General features: G+C 41.6%; 3 gene segments (V, D, J or C); all 3 read right to left on the reverse strand.

The window, feature by feature from the left end:
* Positions 1-347: 347 nt before the first annotated feature.
* LOC115579230 (Ig kappa chain V region 3547-like) lies at positions 348-829 on the reverse strand. The segment is given in 2 exon segments: positions 348-670; positions 778-829. Coding segments are annotated over 2 exon segments (375 nt in total).
* Positions 830-3,192: 2,363 nt separating this feature from the next.
* Positions 3,193-3,680, reverse strand: LOC115579231 (Ig kappa chain V region 3381-like). The segment is given in 2 exon segments: positions 3,193-3,521; positions 3,629-3,680. Coding segments are annotated over 2 exon segments (381 nt in total).
* Positions 3,681-10,665: 6,985 nt separating this feature from the next.
* Positions 10,666-11,156, reverse strand: LOC115579233 (Ig kappa chain V region 3381-like). The segment is given in 2 exon segments: positions 10,666-10,997; positions 11,105-11,156. Coding segments are annotated over 2 exon segments (384 nt in total).
* Between the last annotated feature and the right edge of the window lie 3,917 nt (positions 11,157-15,073).

The following is a 15,073-nucleotide window of genomic DNA, read 5'->3' on the forward strand; positions in this document are numbered from 1 at the left end:
CCATGATTCTTAATAAATTCTATCTCAAACTTTATGGTTCTATCTTTGTTTGTTTAACTGGGTCCTGTTTCATTTGTTTCATGGTGAGAAGCTGTGATGGTGAAATTAACTGGTTTTCTGCCAAAACAAGTTTGTCACTGAAGTTGTTCTGATACAAGTTTTTTGGTGCTTGGAGCATCAGTGTATGACATTATGAATCTGTTTGATTAAACTGTGTGTGTGTGTGTGTGTGTGTGTGTGTGTGTGTCCTCAGTGAAGTGTATCAGTCTCTGCAGTAGCTTCCAGCTGCAGCAGTCAGTTCAGTTTCTGTTCTGTCTGACTGAGGGAGGTTTTTGTACGACGGTTTTTCACTGTGTGAACACACGGTCACTGCCGGGATAGTGAAAACTCTGACAGTAGTAAACTGCTGCATCTTCAGCCTGAACTCCACTGATGGTCAGAGTGAAGGCAGAGTTTGATCCACTGCCTGTAAAACGACCTGGAATCCCTGATGCTCGAGTGCTAGCAGCGTAAATTAGAAGTTTAGGAGTTTCTCCATCTCTCTGTTGGTACCAGTGCAAATAGTTACTATTAAAAACATTTTGACTGGTCCTACAGTTGATGGTGACGGAGTCTCCCAGAGCAGAGCTCACTGCTCCAGGCTGAGTCACTGTGTACTGACCTCTGGACTCTGAGGACACAGAGACAAAAACATAAAGCAGCGTCATAGTTTTGTGGGCATCATTTCAGAGGGACGGATGTTCATAGAGGAGAGGAGTTTGATTCTCTGGACTTTACCTGTGAAGCAGCAGCAGAGGAGAGTCCAGATGAGGACGCAGATCAAAGTCATGTTTTTGATGAGGAGGATTTCTGTGTCTTCTGTTGTCATGAAGGACAGCTGTCAGTCATCCAGTGTTCAACTCTCAGGACTATAAACTCTCCCAGAGCACTGGAGCATGGTGCTGCTGATGCAAAGTGGCTCTCTATGGAAATGCTTCAGTTATGTCAACCTGGACCCTCCCCATGAGTTTTGTCTGATACATCAAAGAATAAACATACAGATGGTTTTCCGGTAGTATTCAGAAAACCAAATTCGAATTCAAAAAGGTCAGTAACATGTAATTGATAACTTGCTTGAGGATTCCGTGGTATAGCAAATATCTTATTTTGAATTTTTAACTGTCCACGTCACATCATTTTGTTGCTTTTGCAAAACCATTTCCTGCACTACTGCTCAAATGTCGAGTTCACAGTCTCCATCCTAATCCCTTCATGTTCACATCAATTCATAATTTCTTCTGGGTTCAGAGTTTCCAAGACGTTTTTCCAAACTGAAACATTGTCCAGGACCTGGAGGACTACACTTCATCCGTCCAGAACTATATAAAGTTCTACATGGAAACTGTTACCATTGACAAGCGCATCCGGGTCTATCCAAATCAAAAGCCCTGGATGACTGGAGAGGTCAGGACCCTGCTGAAGGAGAGAAACAAGGCCTTCAGGTGTGGTGATGGGTCACAGTACAGTGCTGCCAGAGCCAGCCTGAGGAGAGGCATCAGAGAGGCCAAGACAGCATACCAGAGGAGGATAGAGCAATATCTCAGCAGCAACAACACGAGGCAGGTGTGGCAGGGGGCGCAGCACATCACTGGCTACAAATCCAACAACCTCACAGTGGCTGATGGAGACACTTCGTTTGAACATTTTCTTTGCTCGATTTGAGGCTGAGCAACTGAATGCAGCCACATCACACCCCTCAACCGGTGACAACATCCTCATGTTGGAGAAACATGAGGTGCGGCGCACACTAAGGGGGATGAACCGGAGGAAAGCTGCTGGACCAGATGGTGTACCTGGACGTGTACTGAAGACCTGTGCAGACCAGCTGGTTGTTGTCTTTACCAAGATCTTCAACCAGTCCCTGTTCCAGTACACTATCCCACCTTGTCTGAAGTCCTCTGTTATTGTTCCACTGCCAAAAAAGACGGCAGTCAGCAGCCTGAATGACTACCGTCAGTGGCACTTACACCAATTATTATTAAGTGTTTTAAAACTCTGGGTTGGTGGCACATCATCTCAAGTCTACCACCTCTATTGGACTCTCACCAGTTTGCTTACAGGGCTAACATATCTACAGAGGATGCTATTGCAACAGCCCTCCAACCCGCTTTGAGACACCTGGACCAGCAGGGGAGCTATGCAAGGCTGTTCTTTGTTGATTTTAGCTCTGTGTTTAACACCATCCTCCCCCACGGACCGGAGTCTAAGCTGACGGGGCTGGGACTGTCTTCCTACTTCCGCCACTGGATCCTGGACTTCCTGACAAATCGCTCTCAGAGGGAGAGGGGGGGTCCCACCTCTCAGCATCCATCAGCATCAGCACCGGCTCCTCACAGGGCTGTGTGCTGAGCCCCCTACTCTACACCCTGTACACTACAGTAACACCACTATGAAGTTTGCAGACGACACCACATTGGTGGGACTCATTTCTGAGGGGGATTAGCCTCACAAAAACTGCTCGTGTCATTGAGTATTGACATACTGCATGTGTGTGTGGTATGTCAGCTGCACAGCATCAGAGAGGAAAGCACTCCAGACGGTCATCAACAGTGATGAGAAAAAAAACAGAAAAATCTGCTCTTCTATGATACTGCATAAAGTATGTCTAAAATTGGACAACTAATCCAGACCCACAATATGTTGACAAGAATGTATCATATGTCCAATTTATTGCTATTCAAGTCATTGCTGACCATTTGCCATTGCTGTCTGAAGCCTTTAAATCTCAAGCAGGGCATTGTTGTCATCCAGCTATTGATGGTGAAGTTATTCAGGTCACTCCTTAAAATTCACTATTGTTGACTGAAACCTATTAGTTAAGAATTGTAAAGTGTTGGTGACGTGCTTTCTACTATGTTTCATCTCATAACAGATTACGGCATTTCTGTTCAAATATTAATGGCTTGTTATGTTCCTGCTTGGTTAGTGAGCCTGCTTGGGTGAAAAAGTGCTTGTGGGATTTTGGGATGCCTGGCCCTCTTATTTTGTGGAGGAATTATCTGCTGCTGCTACTGTGTGTGTGTGTGTGTGTGTGTGTGTGTGTGTGTGTGTGTCCTCAGTGAAGTGTATCAGTCTCTGCAGTAGCTTCCAGCTGCAGCAGTCAGTTCAGTTTCTGTTCAGTCTGACTGAGGGAGGTTTTTGTACGACGGTTTTTCACTGTGTGAACACATACTGACTGTTGATGACATGAAAACTCTGACAGTAGTAAACTGCTGCATCTTCAGCCTGAACTCCACTGATGGTCAGAGTGAAGGCAGAGTTTGATCCACTGCCTGTAAAACGACCTGGAATCCCTGATGCTCGAGTGCTAGCCCAGTAAATTAGAAGTTTATGAGTTTCTCCATCTCTCTTGTGGTACCAGGCCAAACGGTGGTAGGTGCTATAATAAACATCCTGACTGGTCCTACAGTTGATGGTGACGGAGCCTCCCAGAGCAGAGCTCACTGCTCCAGGCTGAGTCACTGTGATCTGACCTCTGGACTCTGAGGACACAGAGACAAAAACATAAAGCAGCGTCATGGTTTTGTGGGCTTCATTTCAGAGGGACGGATGTTGATAGAGGAGAGGAGTTTGATTCTCTGGACTTTACCTGTGAAGCAGCAGCAGAGGAGAGTCCAGATGAGGACGCAGATCAAAGTCATGTTTTTGATGAGGAGGATTTCTGTGTCTTCTGTTGTCATGAAGGACAGCTGTCAGTCATCCAGTGTTCAACTCTCAGGACTATAAACTCTCCCAGAGCACTGGAGCATGGTGCTGCTGATGCAAAGTGGCTCTCTATGGAAATGCTTCAGTTATGTTAACCTGGACCCTCCCCATGAGTTTTGTCTGATACATCCAAGAATAAACTTACAGATGGGTGGTATTCAGAAAAACTACCTCTAATTCAAAGAGGTCAGGAATATCTTAAGTAATAACTTGCATTAGGATTCAGTACCATATGAAATATCTCATTTCCTTTGCTCACAGTTTGGACTTAGGTTTGAACTGTAGCTGTCCACATCATGTCGTTTCTGTTGCCAAACCATTTCCTGCACTACTGGTCAAATATCAGGTTCCCAGTCTCCATCCTAATCCCTTCATGTTCACATCAATCCATCATTTCTTTTGGGTTCAGAGTTTCCAACATGCTTTTCCAAACTGAAACATTGTGTTTATTGTACCAGTGTCTACCTGTGGCAGGAGAACTCTTTTCCTGTAAATTCTAAAATAGCAGCCAGTCTTGATTTTTCTCATCTAGCATACAATAAATACAATACAATGTACAATAAGGTAAATGGTTAAATTTAATGTGAAACCTATTGTTTTTATTCTACTCCCCTTTGCTTGGTAAGTTCTCGTACATTCCGATGCATGTAAAAATCTGCTCTTCTATAATCAGTTAAACTACATGAAATAGGTCTAAAATTGGACGACTAATCCAGGCCTACGATGTGTTGATTAGAATTCATCATACTAGTGCATTGACCGTAGGAAGCATGTATTCCTATAGAAAAGTGGGAGGTTAAGTAGCTTTTTCATGGATGGCCAAATGAGGTTGTGTTTGAAGGTGGGACGTCAGGGATATAATGGGCTGTTTTTGACTACTTTTGATCATACCATTATATTTCACCTTAAAAACTATTTCCCTTGTCTTGTTTGGTGTCATTATTTTCACAACCTCACATTTGTGACTGTACAGTTATTCTTTCATTTTGATATTATATTAACACTATGGACCTAAAATAACATAAAATCAGAGTAGGAAAAACTTAGATTTTTTACTGTGAAAAACACAAATATGTTTAATGAACCAATTGCATTACTTATAATGCAAATATAAATTGGTGTTTGCTAAATTTGTGCATAAGTTTTTGAAATTTACAAAGTTATATGTAACTATTTATATCTAAAGGCAGGCAATGCCTCAGGCTCAGGGCGCAGCTCATTCCTGCCTGCTCCACATTCAGCAGTCTCCAGCATGACATTATTTACCCTAAGTCTGGTTTTGGACGTGCCGGTGCGTCCGGTCCGTCGCCTCGGGAGGTGGGCCGTGTGTGCTAGCGGCTAGCAGCTAGCTACACACGAACATCTACAGATTCCGATTCCACTTTGTTGTCCTTGCGTTTCCGGATCTCCTCAGACCGGAACAGACTCGGTCCGGACTCGTTCAGTCTCATTAATCCACAACAGTCAGTTTAGATGCACAGAACGGAATGGAACCGCTGGCAAAATCCTGGTCCAGCTCGCGCCACTGCAGGTATAAATCTGCTTGTTTCTTAAGGTGTGTCATGGAGTTGGGCTCTGCAGTGATTGGCTCTGGTGCTCACGTGGCTATGGTGGCTACGGTTGACAATGCTAGCGGAATTGGTAAAGCATTTATGAAATAATTTATTAACGGTATCATTGCAGTCCAAACAAATCTGACGTCGCACACCCTTAAACCACGCAGCAGCCATGTTGTAAGTCTCAGGTCAGTCTGATCCTGATCCGCAGAGATATTTGAGGAACACACACACAGACAGACAGATACACAGACAGACAGAGATTCCTTGCTTTTATAGAGAGATGTCCAATTTATTGATATTCACGTCATTGCTGACCATTTATGAAGGTAGATTTGTGTCTTTATTATTCAATCAAAAAAAAGTTTGCTTCAATCAAAATATATATTTGCAATGAAAAAAACTTTCACTTCAATCAAAAAAACCCTCTTCAATCAAAGAAAAAGTGTTTGAATGCAAAAATATAGTTGAGACTCAAAAAAATGCATTGTTTTTCTTTGATTGAAAATGTTTTCTTTGATAGAAGTAAAGGTTTTTTTGTTTGAAGCAACTTTTTTGATTGAAGTAATACTGTTTTGTGTTTGGGCCATATTATGGGTAGGACATTTGTGTCTTTATAATTCAATCAAAAAAGAAGTCGCTTCAAACTAAAAAAAAATATTTTCCATAAAAAATATCACTTCAATCAAAAAAAAACTTTTTCAATCATAGAAAAAAAGTTTTTGAATGCAAAAAAATATTTGAGACTCAAAAAATTGCATTTGAACACTTTTTTTATTGAAAATGTTTTCTTTGATTGAAGTAATCTTTTTTGTGTTTGGGCCATATTATGGGTAGGATATTTGTGTCTTAATTATTCAATCCCCAAAAAGTCGCTTCAATCAAAAAAAATATTTTCAATCAAAGAAAAAACTGTTCAAATGCAAAAATAAAATTGAATCCCCCCATAAAAAAAAAAAATAATAATTTGAAGTATTGTTGTTTTTTATTGAAAATCTATTTTTTTTATTTGAAGTGATTTTTTTTTTTGAATGAAGTGGAAAAAGTTTTGAAGTTGTTTTTTTTTTATTGAATTATTTTGACACAAACATCCCGCAGTGGGCGGGTGCTTCCCCATTGGTCAGACATGTTTGAGTGACAAGTGTCTACACCAACGACGTCTTTCTGACAAGGAAGTCATGGCCGCCAGCAAGCCAGGGAGCAGTGGTGGAGTTGTTGTTAACTACAGCATTAAAATGATTGGTGTCATGTTATTAGTCTAATCTGTTTGATGTTTCAATTAAACATGAAGCTTGCTAACTTAGTTCACGTTGACTAATTTGTGTGATGATGTTAGATATATATATCCGTCATATTGTCAGGCAGGCTAGCTGATAACGTTAGCCGATGGCCCTGCACACTGAATGACCTAAGTGCAGAGGCTTGCTATGTGCTAGTGCTATATTATGTTATAATAAGTAACGTCATTAGTGGTCAAACAACAGTCCACAGGCCAACATGTTGCCCGCAGCGCTGCCTGTTTAGCAGTACCAGATCATGCAGAGTCTGAGTCTATCTTCTCACACAGCCCAGTGGATCCACTGCGGTCAAGCCAGCCGTGGTTCGCGTTTGCTTGGTCAAATCAGCCGCACGTTGTTTTCTAGTGCGCAAATCTACTAACTAGCGAATCTATTCACGAGTATTGAAAAAGTTTTTTTTTGATTGAAGTGATTGTTTTTATGGAAAATATTTTTTTTGTTTGAAGCGACTTCTTTTTTGATTGAATTATAAAGACACAAATGTCCTACCCATAATATGGCCCAAACACAAAACAGTATTAAAGTATTAAAAAAGTTGCTTCAAACAAAAAAAACCTTTACTTCTATCAAAGAAAACATTTTCAATCAAAGAAAAACAGTGTTCAAATGCATTTTTTTGAGTCTCAATTATATTTTTGCATTCAAACACTGTTTTTCTTTGATTGAAAAGGGTTTTTTTGATTGAAGTGAAGGTTTTTTCATTAAAAATATATATTTTGATTGAAGCAAACTTTATTTTGATTGAATAATAAAGACACAAATCTACCTTCATAACCATTTGCCATTGCTGTCTGAGGCCCTTAAATCTTAAGCAGGGCATTTTTTGTCCTCTAGCAATTGATGGTGAAGTTACTCAGGAGACTCCTGACCATTCACTATTGCTGACTAAAACTTACAAGTTAGGTATTTCAAAGGTTCCATATCGTAAAAAACATGTTTTCTCTGCTCTCTACATATACACTCAAATCCAAATTTTAAGACCAGTTGAAAAATTGCAAGAATTTACATTTTGCACTGTTTGATCTTAAAAAGTTTCTAAGTAGAGTTTCAAAATGCAAAAAAAAGAAATGGGAGTGACACAAAAAAATTTTGAGTAAGCAATTTATTGAAAACAACAATTAAACTGAAATAGGCTGTTCATCAGCTGATCAAAGGTTTAAGACCACAGCCTTTAAAAGCCAAAATCTGCGCAAAAATGTGGATTCAATGTCATTTTCTGTCAGGCATTCACACTGTCATGACCTCCTGATGGCAAAAGCCAAAAAGCTTTCTCTTGTTGAACGTGGTCGGATTGTTGAGCTGCATAAGCAAGGCCTCTCGCAATGCGCCATCGCTGCTAAGGTTGGACACAGTAAGACAGTCATTTTGAATTTCTTAAAAGATTCTGAGGGTTATGAAACAAAAAAGTCAAGTGGTAGTCCCCAAAAAATTTCCCCGGCGCTGAGCCGGAGGATCCGATTAGCTGTCCTTCAAGACACGGGACGATCCCCGTCCCAAATTAAGGCTGTTACTGGTGCCGACTGCAGCTCAATAACCATCAGACGGCATCTGCAAGAGAAGGGATTTAAGAACAAAAAACTTTTTCAAAGGCCTCGTCTCCTTCAACGCCACGAAATTGCCCGTTTGGACTTTGCAAGAGAGCACCAAACATTGGGACATTGAAAGGTGGAAGAAAGTTTTATTCTCTGATGAGAAAAAAATTTAACCTTGATGGTCCTGATGGCTTCCAACGTTACTGGCATGACAAGGAGATACCACTTGAGATGTTTTCTACGCGGCACAGTGGAGGGGGCGCCATCATGATCTGGGATGCTTTTTCCTTCAATGGAACAATGGAGCTTCAGGTTGTGCAGGGGCGTCAAACGCGGCTGGCTAAGTGGAGATGTTGCAGAGGGCATCCCTCATGACTGAGAGCCCTCGTCTGTCTGCTAATGACTGGGTTTTCAACAGGACAACGCTGCAGTTCACAATGCCCACCTGACGAAGGACTTATTCCAGAGGAATAACGTCACTCTTTTGGACCATCCTGCGTGTTCCCCTGATCTAAATCCAATTGAGAACATTTGGGGATGGATGGCAAGGGAAGTTTTAAAAAAAGGATATCAGTTCCAGACAGTGGATGCTCTCGGTGAAGCCATCTTCACCACGTGGAGCAACGTTCCCACTAGCCTCCTGGAAACACTCGCATTAAGCATGCCGAAACAAATTTTTGAAGTGATCAACAAGAACGGTGGAGCTACTCATTACAGTCCTTTTTTGAAACTTATGTTTCTATTTTAGGGGGGTTTCGGGGTTTTTTTGAGCTATGGTCTTAAACTTTTGATCAGCTGATGAAAAGCCTATTTCTGTTTAATTGTTGTTTTCACTAAATTGCTTACTCAAATTTTTTTTGTGTCACTCCCATTCATTCTTTTTGCATTTTGAAACTCTACTTAGAACCTTTTTAAGATCCAACAGTGCAAAATGTAAATTCTTGCAATTTTTCAACTGGTCTTAAAATTTTGATCAGGAGTGTATAAGCTGGTTCTCCCTGAGCCTACCAACTCCCAGAATGAGGAAAACAAGTGATTCCTGCATGGTCTCTGCAGCCCACCCACTGGTAACACGGCACTCCTACAGGCTGTTCAGATTCTGCTTCTTTCGTTATGTAATGAAAGGAGTCATTATCATAGGCGCGGTGATAGGAGATAACAGAGAGGGGGGCGTTCGGTGTGTTCAGCGGTGAGACAGCAGTGTTTCGCAACATTGTCGCTCAGAGCTAGACACGCAATTGCTCTGTTGTTGGTTGTGATAATCAACGTAAGTGCCTATATTTTGTCCCAGCTACAGAGCAACAGAAGAGACAGTGGTTGTGTTTCTTTTTTGATGACAACGGGCCGGCTGTGGTTCGTGTTTGCTTGTATGTGTGTGCTAACAACTTAACATCGGACTGCTTCAGTAACAAGTGTCATACAAAGCTGGCTTTGCCTCGACACTGACCCTCGTAAAAGGATCAGTCTCAACCATACCGGTCCCAGCAACTGCACCCGAGCCATCGATAAGTGTCGCCGAGGTTTGATAGTATTTACAGTTGCCGACGAGTATGATAAAGTCATCTGGAAACTGGCTAACTAGTTAGCTCCACTTTGGTCCGCTATGCAATAGCGTTTGTATCAAGTTTAATGTTAATAATTTTACGATGGAGCTTGGTTGTGACAGTAGAAAGTCTGGAAACATGTGCAGACTGGAAACAGAGACGATGCGAACAGTGTCCAAGAGTTTGGACACTGTGTTGGAGACAAACATAGCTTTCGCTAGCTGTTAGAGAGCCCAGCAGAGTGACTTTTTGTCCAAGAGTTTGGACACTCTGTTGGAGACAAACACAGCTTTCGCTAGCTGTTAGAGAGCCCAGCAGAGTGACTTTTAGACAGCTAGAATTCAGGACCACGGATGTGTTTGGGGGCAGTACATATCGAATACAGACATGTTGGACCTCTGACAGTTGTGTGAAATTGGTGAAAAACAGTATAATATGGGACCTTTAAAGTTTTGGTGTTATGCTTTCTAGTATGTTTCATCTCATTTTATGACATTTCTGTCAAAATATTCATGGCTTGTTTCATTCCTGCTTGGTTAGTGAGCCTGCTTAGGTGAAACAGTGCCTATGAATTTTGGGATGCCTGACCCTCTTATTTTGTGGAGGAATTATCTGCTGTTGCTCAGGACAGATGTTCCTTTATTACAAAATCTCCCTGCAGAGTTGATGGACCAAAGACTTTTTGTCAAGACTTAATCAGAACATATCATCTGTTAATCTGTTCAGTTTGAAGTCCATAATAACATTTTATCTTTATTTAATTCACCTGTCTCTACTGATTGACTGTATCTGAAATGTGATTTGATGATGTTTGCACACATTTTGTGGATAATGAGTGTAAGTGACGTGGTAATAGTGTTTGTGTGTGTGTGTGTGTGTGTGTGTGTGTGTCCTCAGGGAAGTGTATCAGTCTCTGCAGTAGCTTCCAGCTGCAGAAGTCAGTTCAGTTTCTGTTCAGTCTGACTGAGGGAGGTTTTTGTACGATGGGTTTTCACTGTGTGAACACATACTGACTGTTGATATAATGTTCACTCTGACAGTAGTAAACTGCTGAATCTTCAGCCTGAACTCCACTGATGGTCAGAGTGAAGGCAGAGTTTGATCCACTGCCTGTAAAACGACCTGGAATCCCTGATTCTCGAGTGCTAGCCCAGTAAATGAGAAGTTTAGTAGTTTCTCCATCTCTCTGTTGGTACCAGGCTAAAAGGTGTTCACTGCTCCAAACATAAACATCCCGACTGGTCCTACAGTTGATGGTGACGGAGCCTCCCAGAGCAGAGCTCACTGCTCCAGGCTGAGTCACTGTGATCTGACCTCTGGACTCTGAGGACACAGAGACAAAAACATAAAGCAGCGTCATGGTTTTGTGGGCTTCATTTCAGAGGGACGGATGTTGATAGAGGAGAGGAGTTTGATTCTCTGGACTTTACCTGTGAAGCAGCAGCAGAGGAGAGTCCAGATGAGGACGCAGATCAAAGTCATGTTTTTGATGAGGAGGATTTCTGTGTCTTCTGTTGTCATGAAGGACAGCTGTCAGTCCAGTGTCCAACTCTCAGGACTATAAACTCTCGCAGAGCACTGGAGCATGGTGCTGCTGATGCAAAGTGGCTCTCTATGGAAATGCTTATGTCAACCTGAACCCTCCCCATGAGTTTTGTCTGATACATCCAAGTATAAACTTACAGATGGGTGGTATTAAGAAAAACAAATTCAAAGAGGTCAGGAACATCTTGATTACTATATCCTCATGTCTCCTGGGAAACTCTCGGCTGACCCTTCCTCCACGCTATTGGAGGTGTAGATTTTGACTAGCGGCACTTCAGCCCGACAGGCTTCCCCCAGCGGAATGCACCATGGAGTAGGAGGGCTTGGCTGGAGGAGAGGAAGAGGAATATAGAAGAGAGAGGGAAAGCAGGGGCTCAGGGTCTGATGGAGGGAGAGGTTGTAGGTGGGCATCACCCGGGACAATGAGTGTCTCAGCGGTGAGGTCAGAGTGACAGAGCTTGATACACTCCTGCAGAAGAGGACTAAAAAGTTGTTGAGGATCTCTGATCTCTTGCTCATGAAACTCCTACCAGAAGTTTTGGACATGTAGGCAGATCTAGAAAACATAGAAGTCTTTATCAGTTAGAGTTGGACAGATGTCTTTGTCTCAAGTCCATGTAGTAACATTTCAGTGAAACTGGGTAACTCCCTCTACAGAAGAGGATCATGTGATCTGATTGAAAGCATTGCAACAGTTTATCTCCTCACCACTAAATGTTCACATTAGTCTTCTCTTCTGGGTTCAGTGTTTGTGGACACATTTCCTTGCATATCTCAACAGGCTGCATATTCGTCAGTTTTCCAAGGTGCTTTTTCCAAACTAAAATAAACTCAAGAGATTAGGAACATGGCTGTAATCGTATAACAGCGCCTGAGTCTTGATTCTGTAGTTTCTGGGCTGTATTCATCAAAGGTGTCGGCATGTATTATGCTGATAAAAGAATTCTGTTGAGGCCAAGCTGGGTGGAATGATAGTGTAATCTTTATTGAAACAGATTTCAAGCTGGCGTCCGAACAGAGTGCGGCCACATGTCTGGGTTCTCAAATCTCTTGCAAAAGCAATGCCAAAATGCTTCGCCCTCTGCCCTATCAGAAATCCTATTGAGCCTTCAATCTTAGGAGATCTACCAATTACCACCCCTCTGTCTTTTTTGTGCAGGCCTCTTTTAGAGTCTATTTTCCATACCCACCTACTTCTCCTAATTGGTCACTTTGGTGGATTAAAGGTTCATCTGTCCAATGGAAGAAAAGAAGGATGGGTCTGCCTGACACCCTCTATGAAATAATTCTTGTGTGTGTTACTTTACTTTGCTGATGTCAGCTAAAGTGGACAGGATGGTTTCTCTATACTTACATGACAATGTATAGTTGAGTCAGCTCCGAACGTCTGGTGTGGGCCCTTTCCTGTAGCTTATCTCTGATGCCCCGTCTGATCAAGGCTCCTGGTCATGGGGAACTTTGCACTTTCACATTCCCACTCTTGTCTACAGGGGAGCATCTGGTTCTGTCCCATCCTGTCTTCTCACTATACCCTATTGTCTTAGAGCCCAGGGTGTGCAAGAAACACATAGACACTACAATTTACCTCAACTACACAGGTAACAGGCTTTTAGAGATGGGCTGGTATTCATTTGTATACATTCTTCTGTCCAATGAGGGTATTTCCTCGTATCTAGCATGAACCCTCTTGTTTTTAAACTACTCCTCTTTGCTTGATAAGTTCTTTTACATCGTGATAGGTGTAGAAGAATCTGCACTTCTGTATCAGTTATACTAAATGAAATAGGTCTATGAAAATGAGATGAGTAATCAAAACCTACAAATTGTAGATCAGCATTCATCATAGGGTTGAATTTATTGCTCTTCAGGTCACAGCTGAACATTAGTGACTGCTCGCTAAACCGATATATATCACGAGCAGGACACTGCTGTCCAAACTTTATTCAGGATACTGCTGACCATTAGCCATGTGTGGAAAAAGCCTTCACATCAGAAGCAGGGCAAAGAATCATTAATGGTAGATTTCGTTGTGTGCCATGCTTCCTTATGAATTCTGTCTTAAAATTTAAACTTTGTTTGTTTAATCGGGTCCTGTTTCATTTGTTTCATGGTGAGAAGCTGTGATGGAGGAATTACAGTTTTTATTGATTGCTTTGACCTGCTTAAACAAACTGGGATCCACTTGGTTTTCATCATCACTGTCTCAGCAGAGCACAAGACACCTCTTGCAAATGTGTTAACCCTTTCTCATTGGATTGACACATTTTCCTCACCCTTTTGCAGAACAGTTAACACAGATGTCATTCAAGCAGTCCAAACTCCATTGTTTTAGGTATGGTAACCAAACAGAAACCATCTGTTCCTAACTATTAGAAACTACCTACATCAGTATGAATTCACTAAAGCACCTGTTTGACACTCCTGAACACAAATCTTCAATGAGCAATCAGTCTGCAGGCCTTAAAAAGTGCAGCGGCTGTGTTGTTCTTTGCCAACATGGATTGAAGAGGTCTAAGGCAGATGAGAGTGAGAAATAGGTGCAGAGGAATGTCAAGGTTGGATGGCATGCAAGAAGATTTTTCCTTGGTTCATTGCAAGAGAGGATAATGAATGTGATGTGGATGAGGCCCATGTGGCCCCATCGTCAAGACAGAAGAGACTGAGTATCAATAGTGGCTATTTCTTATACTCTACAGTAATAGATTTGTATACCTTTCTGTAATAGAATTTTTTTAATTCATTTTTTTATTTTATTTTTAGGCATAGACACCTTTATTTAAACAGTGGATATATTTTTGAAAAGGGAGAGAGAGGGGATGTGACATGCAGCAAAGGTCTGCTGGCTGGGATTCAAACCAGGGTCCACTGCGTATGTGGCATGCACTGTAACCACTCGAATCCCTGCGCACCTACTGTAATAGATATCATCTTTATTTTATTTTCTACGCTTTACAAGTCCCCGGCTACGTCAGTTGTTCAGGAAAATGCTTGCTGTGAAGCTGCAGAAATGTTTTGTGGACATGAGACTACCAGCTTTCTTTTTTTCTTATACTCTAATAGATTTTATTTTGGTTTCCATGTATTTTGTGTAATATTTACAGTATTTCAGTTTTCAGCCACAGTTCGAAAAAAAAGAATCAATGGAATCAAAAAATGCATCAAAGCATTTCTGATTCTGGATTCAATTCTTTGCAAGAAAGCAAATTTGACAACAAATGGCATGAAAGCTACGTAGAGTAATAGGCTACAATGACAAGCAATGGTGCACCGATTCGCACTGGGTGCTGTATTTTGTATTTTGCTGTCCACTGTGTAATGGTTGATTGGAAGAGCTCATACACTTGTTTGCAAGTTGTGTTGGTTGAGGGCAAAATTAGCTTTTGTTGCATATGTTAAATGTTTTGGCACGGTTAGAGCCTTTTGCAAATAAAATGAGTCATTTTGACCATGAGTGCCACTGTTTCGGCATGTGTGTTAACTGTTTTGATAATGTGGAGTTTGAGTTGACTGCTGCATCAAAGCAATCAATAAAAACTGTAATTGGTTTTCTGCCAAAACAAGTTTGTCATTGAACTTGTTTATTGGTGGTTAAAACATCAATGGAGGAAAAAATGTATCTGCTTGATAAAACTGTGTGTGTGTGTGTGTGTGTGTGTGTCCTCAGTGAAGTGTATCAGTCTCTGCAGTAGCTTCCAGCTGCAGCAGTCAGTTCAGTTTCTGTTCAGTCTGACTGAGAGAGGTTTTTGTACGACGGTTTTCACTGTGTGAACACATCTTGACTGTTGATGCCATGAAGACTCTGACAATAGTAAACTGCTGCATCTTCAGCCTGAACTCCACTGATGGTCAGAGTG

This window comes from Sparus aurata, chromosome 3 (genome assembly GCF_900880675.1).
Source record: "Sparus aurata chromosome 3, fSpaAur1.1, whole genome shotgun sequence".
NCBI classification, from domain to species: domain Eukaryota; kingdom Metazoa; phylum Chordata; class Actinopteri; order Spariformes; family Sparidae; genus Sparus; species Sparus aurata.